This window comes from Micropterus dolomieu, linkage group LG03 (assembly GCF_021292245.1).
Source record: "Micropterus dolomieu isolate WLL.071019.BEF.003 ecotype Adirondacks linkage group LG03, ASM2129224v1, whole genome shotgun sequence".
Lineage (NCBI taxonomy): Eukaryota > Metazoa > Chordata > Actinopteri > Centrarchiformes > Centrarchidae > Micropterus > Micropterus dolomieu.
Window position 1 is genome coordinate 21,227,028 of NC_060152.1, and position 11,160 is coordinate 21,238,187.

Consider the following 11,160-nt stretch of genomic DNA (forward strand, 5'->3'; position numbering starts at 1 on the left):
TTTTAGCTTCATTACACTGGCTCCCAGTATGTTTTAGAATTGACTTTAAAATTCTATTGATCACTTTTAAAGCTCTTCATGGCCTCTCGCCTTGTTATTTTTCTGAACTTTTAGTCCCATACACACCAGCACGTACCTTGAGATCCTCGGGCAGAGGTCTGTTGTCTGTTCCAGAGTCTCGACTGAAAACTAAAGGGGACAGAGCGTTTGCTGTCAGGGCCCCGAGGCTCTGGAACAGCCTGCCCGAGGAAATCTGGTCGGCTGAGTCAGTGAACTCTTTTAAGTCCCTTCCTAAAACATACTTTTATAGGAGAGCCTTTCCCAATCTTATTTGACTTTATTTTATCCCTTTTATTTGATTGTATTTTACTAATTTTATATTTATCTTAAACGTGTATTTTAGTATTTTCAATGTTTTCATGCTTTTATCTTGTATTGTTTTTGTATTATTGTCTCTTGGGTATTATTGTCTTTACACTTGTTAAAGCACTTTGTAACTTGTTTTTGAAAAGTGCTCTACAAATAAAGATTATTATTATTATTATTATTTATAGTGTATATATATTTATTCTGAGGTACTTTTGTTGTATGTGGGTTTAATAAAGAAACATCTTATCTTCTCTTATTTAGACAGATCTTACAAGGCATTCAGTTTGTAATGGGTTTATAATATATTTTCTGTCACATGTTCTTGTATGTATGTTTTGTGTTTGTGTGTCTGTTACAGTTCTGCCTGCAGAACTCAACTATAACTGAAGTCTTGCTATTTTTTAATGTAGAATCAAACACTGCATACTGTCTGTATATGTTGTCTGTTGGTGATTTACTGTTTGTGTTTGTTATTTTACAGTTCTGCTGCACAATGCACTGCCTTTTGTTGGATTTGGATTCCTGGACAACTGCATCATGATTGTCGCTGTAAGTCTGTCAGCTTCGTCCTGTGCTGTAGCTCCACTGCAGCTCAGTGGGTATACAGGTGTACTCTAGAGAGTTTGAGTGTGATTATCACAGGGGGCACTTGTGGAAATCACACTCGTGCATAAAGAATATGTTGTATATACTCATGATACTGCTTTGGATGAAAGCGTCAAGGGAGAACCAGAAAATTAAATATTTTTTTGTTTGATGCTACTGTATAGTCAGTATATTTCCTATCTGCTCTCAGTCATTATTTGACAGTCTATGTTTTTCCTTCTTTTTCCTCTTTGTCCTTTAACATTCTATACATTTTTAGTTATTTTGCTGCCACAAGCAAACCCACTCTTTATTAAGTATTTCTGAAGTCGTAATGGTAATGAAGTCTAAACCCAGTGGAATGGAATGAATTTATGAGCTTAAGTGAAAGTAGCGGCAGCATTATTTTTTAGCACAGAGATGAGGAAGTCTTATGGGGGCCTCTACAAGAAGGTGGAAAGACAAACAGAGAGTGGGAAAATACATTTTTAGAGAAACAAAAGAGAAAAAAGATAAATAGACTGTAATGAAATGGCATAGCTTTGCCCAAAAAACTACATACTGTAATAATATGCAGATATTAAATAAAATATCCAGACTGCTGTTTTTGCTCTTTACAGGAAATTTATGAATCAATAAGTTATCCCATTTTTGCTGGATTCAACTTGTCTATGAGAAGTGTGTACATTTGGAAAAATTGTGTTTTTTGCTAAAACTGTAATTGTCTGACTTTACATTCCCTTTTATTCTTTCAGTCCAGTTCAGAAAGTAATGCATCCTGCCTAAAGAGCTCAGGCTGCTTTCCATTTGTATGGGATAGGATGTCTGCGCTAAAGCCAGGAAACCCTACACTGAAAGAGTGGAAGCTTCTAGAGAAGTGTTTAATGCAGATAATGTATAAGTGGACTTTGATTGGAAGCTACCATTGCCATCACCATTGCTAACTTTGCTGCAGCATTTTGGTTCAGACCTTTAAGTTACAAATTGCCTCAGGTGAATAAGTCATTTCTGTATTTCTCTCTGAATATCATTGAGAAGGAACATGAACAGATGAATGTTATAACCTGTACATTAGATTGCACTGATGGTTTGTATTATAGAATGACACACATGATCTTTCTTGTCTTATAAACTATCTTCTGTACACACACACATATATATATGTGTGTGTGTGTGTGTGTGTGTGTGGATTCACAGGGCACACAGATTGAGTTATCCATCGGTGTGATCCTTGGCATTTCAACTATGGCTGGTAAGAGAATCTCATGATCCTAATGTAACTTAATATTTATTTACCTATTGCCTATTATTAATAAGTGAGTTGCATATCTGTGTTGACATGTTTCAGACTGCAAGTCGACTCCCTGTCTGTCCACTTCTTCATTACCAAATCATAGTTTTAAAAAAAAGAGTAGAAAGAAGCATTTTTACTTTCAGTGTCGACAGAATACACTGTCTCATAATGAAGTCTAAACAATAAACTCTCAATCTGACCAGTTCTGTGACAGTAATCCAAAAAAGAGTAAGATAACATTAGAGAAAGCTATTCACAAGCAGATCGAATGGGTGTAGGAATATCCACTAATCTTAAAGAGGCACATTTGCATTTAAATGTTATCACTTGTTCCCATTCAGTGTATCTGGTAGACACACTGAAGGCTGTTATGTTACATTGCACTGAATGTGAATGCTGACAGGAGATTTAAGAAGAGGAGAACACTGATGTCAGTCTCAGCTGTGGTCCAAGGTGAAGCGTGATGACTGCGCCCTATTTACATATTTAATGGTGGTAAAAACAACCCTTGTGAATAATTGCTGAAACCATTTGAATCATTTTTGCAAATCACTCCAGGTAAACAGAGGAGTTAAAGGGCAACTGGCATTCCCACACCTACCCTGCACGTCTTCCCTTTCCTCTTCTGATTGTTTTCTCGCTGCTTGTGGTGATAGCAGTGTGTTTTTGTTGTTTTTTGTTTTTGTTGACAATAAACTGATCTGTCTATAAGACTTAAAGGAATAGAAGCTGATGCTGTAACAGAGCAGAGGAGGCAGAGGCCTGAAGCTGTTTTTATTCTTACTTCACGTGGAACTGGAGAGATATAGAAAACTTGACCAGTGCAAACTAAAGCAAGGAGCGATAAACTGTAGAGAGGAGGTATTTGAATATTCACTTTGAAGTGCATAATGTGTCAGACAAGCTTTTGACTTGATCCTGCTCTTGTAGATTTACAGTTCACACCAACCAGTTTTTCAATTTAAAAATGTGGCCATTTAACTTTGGAACATTTGCAGTGAAAGGATGACTGGGATAATGATTATGACAAAGGAGCAATTTTAGGCCTGGTGGGGTTTTGTAGAGAAGAGGGTTATCAGGTTTCAGACTTAGGTAGAACAATTAATTTTTCAGACCAGCTACTAGTAGACAGGCAGAGCCTGTGATCTTTGATTGGCATAAAGAGATTTTCCCACCCAGGTTTGACAGTAAGCTCTAGCTGCAGAAATCCCCAGTTAATTAGAGATTTGAAAAAACATGTAAAAAAAACTACCACACAGCCACTGATAGACAACAAACTTGGAGCTTCTGTTTTTTCCTAAAGCAGCCCCAACCCAGTTTTTATCGCTCAGACTCCATTATCTTCCTTTTGTCATTCCTGCTACATTGGGGACATTTGGAGGTCTGCGAATCAAGAGGCTGCAGTTATCCCGCTCAGTCCAGAGTGATTTAGCACTAGTGTCAAATCTGCAGTCAAGTCCACCAATCACACATTTTCCTTGAGGCAAATGTGGCTCAGCTGGGTCAATGAAGATAGAGACTATACTGTCAGAAAATGTTCTGCTGCTGAGTTAGACCAATAACATAATTTAAACAGAGGCAATGAGGAGGAAAATCTCCAAATATGATTATATCAATAAAAAATGATATCTTAGGTGATTAACTCATGAAATCAACCTGCTCTCCCAAGACTTGCCTTCAAAAACCCATGCCCTTCCCAGGTCCCTACAACATTTTCTCTTAATTATATCGTATTATTTTGTTTCGTTATATAGCTCTCCTAACTTTTAAGAACATAATAACATCCTGCATTAACACATCAAATTAAATTAATGCTTCCAGTTTGGTTCTCTTCACATCCTTTCTTCTAATCTGTGGTTTATCGATTTCCAAACTCATCTGCCATAACTAAAGCATTTCTTCAGCTCCAGTTGTCGCATACAATCACACACATAGGCCCACATACAGTAAATACACACCCACCTGTGTGTGAGTAAGCCTATGTACAGTTATGTGTCGACCAATTGTGTGTGTGTGTTACTGTTGCTGTGGAAAGCCTCCAGGTATGGAGAGACCCACTAAATGAGATATGAGACACCACTAAAAAGTTCCCACTGTCTCCCATTTGTTATTTCTTGTTGTTTCACGGCCCATTTATCCACCAGTAGACGTCTGTGGATTATACACATGCAGACAGCGTCTCTGACTTTTCTGCAGGTCTGGAAAATTTTAGAAAGTTCCTGTTAAAGATGGATATATCCATCATAAAGTAACACGTGATAAAAGGATCAGAAGAACAGGGAAGGAAATAAATATTTCTGTGTTGGGTAAATGGTCTGATAATTTATTTTTACCCAGAAGTGAAAAAAATATACAGCCCAGCCAAACCCACTTTACTCACCTTCAACAAGCTCTTGAGCCACTCCCTCTCTACTTTACTCCATCTTTCTTTACCTAATTAGTGAGAGTGATAGGAGAAGTACAAAGGTTTTACTACTCAATGAACGTTGTAAAAGCATCTGTTACATAATAATGTACATCTCTGGAGGCGCACCTCTTACCAACCTGTGGAGGTGGACTGAGCAGAGAGAGCAGTGAGTTAAAGGCAGACAGCTGACCTTGGCTTGTAATTACATTTGGGTAGTTCGGTCACATAATCAAGCCTGATGGGCTCTCCCATTACATCTGCCGGTCTGGTGCATAATGCCACCACATTTTTTATCACTACATGTCGTGTTTTATTAATCTTTACTCTGCAACCTGATTATTTTTCTTTCAAGCTTCTTCCATCACTGCCAGGAAACAGTGACCCGGAATAGATTGTCTGGCAACAACAAATGTTAATGGCAAATTGGAATTTCAAAAAAACGGAAATACTGCACTTTAACTACATTTCAAGTGTGTGTGTCCCATTGAGGAGCTACAGTGCCTCTGTGTAAGAGGAGATGTCATTGCACTTAAATACCAACATCCATATTTTAGAGCATTTGACTCATGCCAGCCTCATAGCCTCATTAAATGTGTACAAATTAACTGTAAAATATGTATTGTAGTGTGTGCTGCAGCCACACAGTTAGTAAGCCAGTTAGTGCGCCAGAAATACTGCAGTGGTGCAGCATTTGTAAGGCGTGAATATAACTTCTTACATATAGCTTTATTTTGCATAAAAAGAACTTTGTATTTTATCCCAACTGTAACAAATAAAATCTGCCACAAAGGAGATGCCCTTCCTAAAACACAGCTCAGTTATTTTTTATAATAATCCATCAGAAGAAGCAATGACAACAAAGTGTAGCTCCTAAGTTGTTATATAGTTAACAATAAAACATAAAATGCACATCATCTTCATTCTCACCTAAATCCTATAAAAACAGATTATCTCTCTTTTTTTGTATGTTTGTTTTTTTCATTCCTGTTCACTGCAGTGAGTTACAATCAGATTCTGCCCAGTGCAAACAATCTTTTCCGTCTAAAATACCACAACACTCTCCTCAATTAGCTCAAATCTGCTTTGTGTGTTTTGGCACTGAACTTGGCCAAGAATTAGAAACTTGCACACTTTCCTTCCTTTTGCCCTGCCTCTGTCATTTCACTCTGAAGTAGCAATAACATTACCCAAAGAGCTTCTCACAGAGCAACAAGCTAATATGCTTGATTTGCGCCAAATACAGACAAACCAGCAGCTTATTAACATTAATGCTTTGTTCCAGCAGGCAGGCGAGTCTCTCTTCAACAAGGTCAGAGACACAGTAAACAACACTTCCCTAGATCTCTGCACACACGGGCTTCTCTAATTATGCGGCGACTCTTTGGAGTTTTATCTGATGAATTCCTCTGTGCTTATTAATGTGGGTGCAGGTCCTGTGGGTTTTTTTGTTCAAACGTACAACTGCAGATTGTCAATAGGCAGAAAGTCTAGTTTGGGTACATTATAGGTTGTGTTAAACTTTTTTTTACTACAGAAGCAGAAAGTCAGTTGAATTGACGCACTCAAGGCCTTCTGTCAGAGTTAGATGGGTATTGAGCCTTAGCAGAGATGGCACTACTGGTTTTTTTGTGTTCCCCTGAGGGAGTCTGTGCCACTGCCGCAGTTGCAGCAATACTCTGAAGTCAGAGTCATGGATAGCTGAGAGAACACAAGCAAAGCACAGACTTTATTCTGTCTTTTAGGAGCCACTACTACCATAAGGTCCAAGCAGCAGAACAAGCAGATTGTTTAACTCATTATCTCCCAACTCACTCCTGCAGCACTACTCCACCTAGTGACAGATTCCCAGATATATTCAGTGATAATGACACACAGTTCTGCTCCTTGCTCTTGTTGCGTTAGTCATTTTGACATGCCCCCATCCTCTTTTCCTTGGGCACTTTGTGAAGAAGTGCTGCTCTCCTGTTCAGATTGTTCATGTAAAGCTATTAGGCTGAGGGAGCGAGTCAACAGCAATGTGGGCTTCAGCAGTGCCTCCTTAATGAGCCCATAGTTCTCTGTGGTTGTCCATCATAAACCCAGCGTGGTAAAAATAAGCAGCGTATGGTACTGAAACACATATGCCCTGAATGTCTTTATATTTAGAAATTATTATGAGGCTAAATGTTATGCTTACTGGTCCAAACATGCTGCTTCCTGCTTTGCTCCTGTCCTCTGCAATGCAAGCGACCACTCATGCAACATGTGGTGTATATTATATTAAGTACCAAAGGGAAGTAGAGGAAGGCATGTCAAGATAATTGAAGTGCGTTTCTCTCTCCAGCTCCTGGCCAATGCCTCATCTTCAGTTAGAGATACAAGCTTTAATAAAGTTGTTTCTCTATAATCTGAAAGGGTCGAAGGAGATTTCGGGAGGCTATATAGGAGCACTCCATCACCACTAATATTTCTGATGTACGTGCACTTTAACTACACTATAATCACATTTTGTTCTCACATCTTCTGTAGCTCTCCAGTTGCTGTCCAGTACGTTGTCCTAACGTCATGCCTTCATATAAATTGACAATGAGGGGAATGAATTTAGTAACCTGTTAGGGAAATTAGTAACACTGTCTGCTGGCAGACCACTCCAGGTGCATGCCAGTGGTACATGGGGAAAATGTGTCATTTCTTGTGCTTCATATAATGTAAAACCCCAGACAAACACAATCTGTGTCTTTTGGCTGCCCTCAGCAAAAACTCAATTTCCTAACTCATTTTGTAATCATGTCTCTTTCCCTTCTCGCATTTTCTACAGCTGCTGCCCTTGGCAACCTTGTGTCTGACCTGGCAGGACTGGGGTAAGAATTTTAACACATACACACCAAGGCACACACTCTCACACACAAGCACACAGACAGAGGCAACTATTATCCTTAATATTTCTCCAAATCATGGCAGGTTGTAGGAGGACAGAAACAGTTCAGTGATTTAGAATGAATACCCTCATTCACTCATTTGATGAAATGTTTAGAAAAACCATAATATCATAAGGTATATCCTATTACACAGTTTATTTCAGCAATACAAAGTCTTGTTGACCCAGGTATACAAAAATGATAATATTCCAGTCCTTTTTTGAATGGCATTATGAAGGTAGAGGTTTACCATCCCACTCCACTCCCTTCAGTAAAAGCTACTTCGTTAAATAGGTAATTATCGAATTTGGCCCACGGGAGGATAAGCATGCAAGCAGCAAGGGAAAAAGACAAATACAGCCCAGAATAACTGTGAAGAAAGAATATGGTTGTGCAAAGCATAAAAACGGATATTACCCATAAATAAGAAAAAGCCTAATAATTTAAACACATCACGGTGGTTTAATTAAATAAAGACTGTCTGAACAAGTTTTGTCTAAATGAGGAGAGGAGCCCGACTTAACCAACTGTTTTTTGAGTGAATCAAGTTAAGGTCGCACAGCTATAGAAGAAAAATCCTTGTAGAACAAAATCTTGATTTTAAACTAGTTGTTAACAGAGGCAGACGACATCCATCATGTTTCCCTTCCTACAGAATCTAACTTTAGATGTGTTGATACAATCCCTTAATTAGCCAAAATACAGATACTTCAGTTTGATTAATTGCAAATCTCTCATAAGACATTGTTTAATAAAGTTATTTCAATCTTTAAAAGATGTATAAATTGGTAAAAAAAAATATTTTGTGTGCTACATTCCTCATTAAGCCTACTTCATCATACTGGGATTGCATTGGATTTTGCTGTACTGGGAGTTGAGTTTATATTTAATATTTATTTATCTGACAAAATGTGTCTGATCAGACTCGGATTGCTTACAACCTGTAATATATTGATGTTAATTTGAGGTTTGTGTGGTAAAGAAGGAAATACAATTTTTGGGTAACTGTGCACATACTATAATTCTGGTTCTAATTACCATTATTATATTTTACTAACATGGACTGAATATTTAATTGCTCACCTACTAAAACCCCAATATCACAAAATGTAAACAAAAATATTCCAGCTCACTAAAATTGCCTGATTAATTCAAGTCCATATTCAAGTGTACTGATATTTTTCTCCTCCAGCTGAAGTAAAACTCAATCATCAACAATGAGTGCCAGGTCTGATCCCAGCTACCTGCCACAGTTGTGTGCAGCATGTGAGCAAGTTTGATAAAAAAAAACATAAAATGATCCATGAGAAGTTAAGCTGATTATTTTTTATTTTTTTTTCAGGCTGGGAAAAAAACCTTTGTTTTGGATCCCTTCAAATGATTGCAATGCATTATAAGGTTCAGTCAGCTGATCCTCTTCAGAGGCTCCTGGTGGCCGCAGGGATCATAATCGGCCTCCTAACCTGCTTCATGGGGTTAACCAACATAATACTTGAGTAATGGAAGAGGCCTCCAACCATTGGTTGTATTTCAGTGATTATTTAGTGATATAACAGATAATTACTATCAATTAAATACAGTGAGAGTCAACAAGGTAATAAACGGATAGACGTTTGCACCATTTTAGTTTGATGGATTAGCTAAGTTGTTCTGGCCTTTGTAAGCACTCTCAGTAGACACACACACACAGTTTTGCCTCTATGTGTTTGTCTGTTTGCCACTCAATCATAGTTGGAAAGATGAGCCCTTGCGGCCAGTTTGTCAAGGTGAGACTCAATTAGAGCAGACGAGAGGATTTTTATTGTGATAGATCTACATCGGTAGGTGTGAAGGCTGTTTGTCTGTTACACCTCGTCTCAGTGGAGCTCCTGCAAGTGTCCTTCACTGCAACATTTGCATCACTGCTTAAGTTTATTTAAAAGACGAAAGGCTAGAGAGCACACATGTGAACCCTGTGCTTTAGATTACTCTGGGAGTTGGTGGCACTTTAGTGGCAGTTGAGACCTGAGGAGGAGGCTCAGTAGACTTCCTGCTGAGGTTGAGGGTAAACTTTGATCAGAAGATGACGCGAGGAGACTCCAGATGCATCTTTACTGCAAACTTGTTGCAGTTTTGGTATTTAGTTTGCTCAGATCCACACTGCCCAATTTGCATGTGAACCACTTGAATAGTGAATAGCTTTCTGGACCGACTTTTACTCCACCAGGTTAAAGACAGTTAGTGGCATGGCCGAGTCAATGTTCAATATATCGTCAATAAATGTATGATTTGAATCACGAACAAATTAGCACTTCATTTTTCTATTAAGATAATTTATTTTGTTGAGGAAAAGAGACTGAAAAAAGATTTACTAATTATATTTTCTGAAAGAAGATATTTATCATAATAGTTTTGAATGTTCTACCTCAGACTTGTGAAGTGATCCACTGTTTGGCATCAAGTGTTTGTCACGTCTTGACCATGAAGAACATTTTTACCACACAAATAACTATCTGGCTTCTTCAATTTTCCCTCAGCAGCAAAAATCAGCCTTGAAACTTGAAAGAAATAATGGTTTGACATTTATCATGATAATTATCGATATCGAATGGTATGAATTTTTTCTGTCGTGATAACATTTTTGGCCATATCGCCCAGCCCTAAACTAACGACTGCTAAACAACAGTCCAAAGCGATCATAAAAAAGTGGAAAGTATTTAATTTTGATAAGGTGAAAACAGGTTTTGTGGCATTTTTGCTTGAAAAATGACATATAATAAATAATTTAAATTGTTGTGGATTTGTTTGAGTGTTTTCTGTTGTTTAATAATTCAATTACTGGACTAGTCATTGCAGCTCTTGTATGGAATCTTTGCTGTTTTCAACCTAACCTTTACTAACAGCAGATATAAAAATACCTGAATTGTGAGTCTGTCCTTGTACCCATACATTTGCATATATTGCAGGTTGTAGCTGGTTTGGATTACATTCTGACTTCTAACAAACTGTCGTTTACTTGGAAGAGGATTGAGATCCCCATTTTCAGGCAGTCTGGGTATAATGAGCTTTAGTCTCGCCTGCCTCGATAAGCCAAATTAAAAGCTCTACAGATTTATTGAAATGCTGCTGATATACAGTGGGTACGGAAAGTATTCAGACCCCTTTAAATTTTTCACTCTTTGTTTCATTGCAGCCATTTTCCAAAAATCAAAAAAGTTCATTTTATTTCTCAGTAATGTACACTCAGCACCCCATCTTGACAGAAAAAAACAGAAATGTAGAAATTTTTGCAAATTTATTAAAAAAGAAAAACTGAAATATCACATGGTCATAAGTATTCAGACCCTTTGCCGTGACACTCATATTTAACTCAGGTGCTGTCTATTTCTTCTGATCATCCTTGAGATGGTTCTACACCTTCATTTGAGTCCAGCTGTGTTTGATTATACTGATTGGACTTGATTAGGAAAGCCACACACCTGTCTATATAAGACCTTACAGCTCACAGTGCATGTCAGAGCAAATGAGAATCATGAGGTCAAAGGAACTGCCTGAAGAGCTCAGAGACAGAATTGTGGCAAGGCACAGATCTGGCCAAGGTTACAAAAAAATTTCTGCTGCACTTAAGG

At 38.0% G+C, this 11,160-nt stretch overlaps 1 protein-coding gene across 1 annotated transcript in view; it reads left to right on the top strand.

Moving 5' to 3' along the window:
- Positions 1-11,160, top strand: part of LOC123967976 (transmembrane protein 65-like) — a 41,426-nt gene that overhangs the window by 22,616 nt on the left and 7,650 nt on the right. Inside the window, exons 4-6 of the mRNA XM_046044412.1 lie at positions 851-918; positions 2,152-2,206; positions 7,453-7,495. Of these exons, the coding sequence (XP_045900368.1) occupies positions 851-918; positions 2,152-2,206; positions 7,453-7,495 (166 nt within the window). The remainder of the gene's footprint in view (positions 1-850; positions 919-2,151; positions 2,207-7,452; positions 7,496-11,160) is intronic.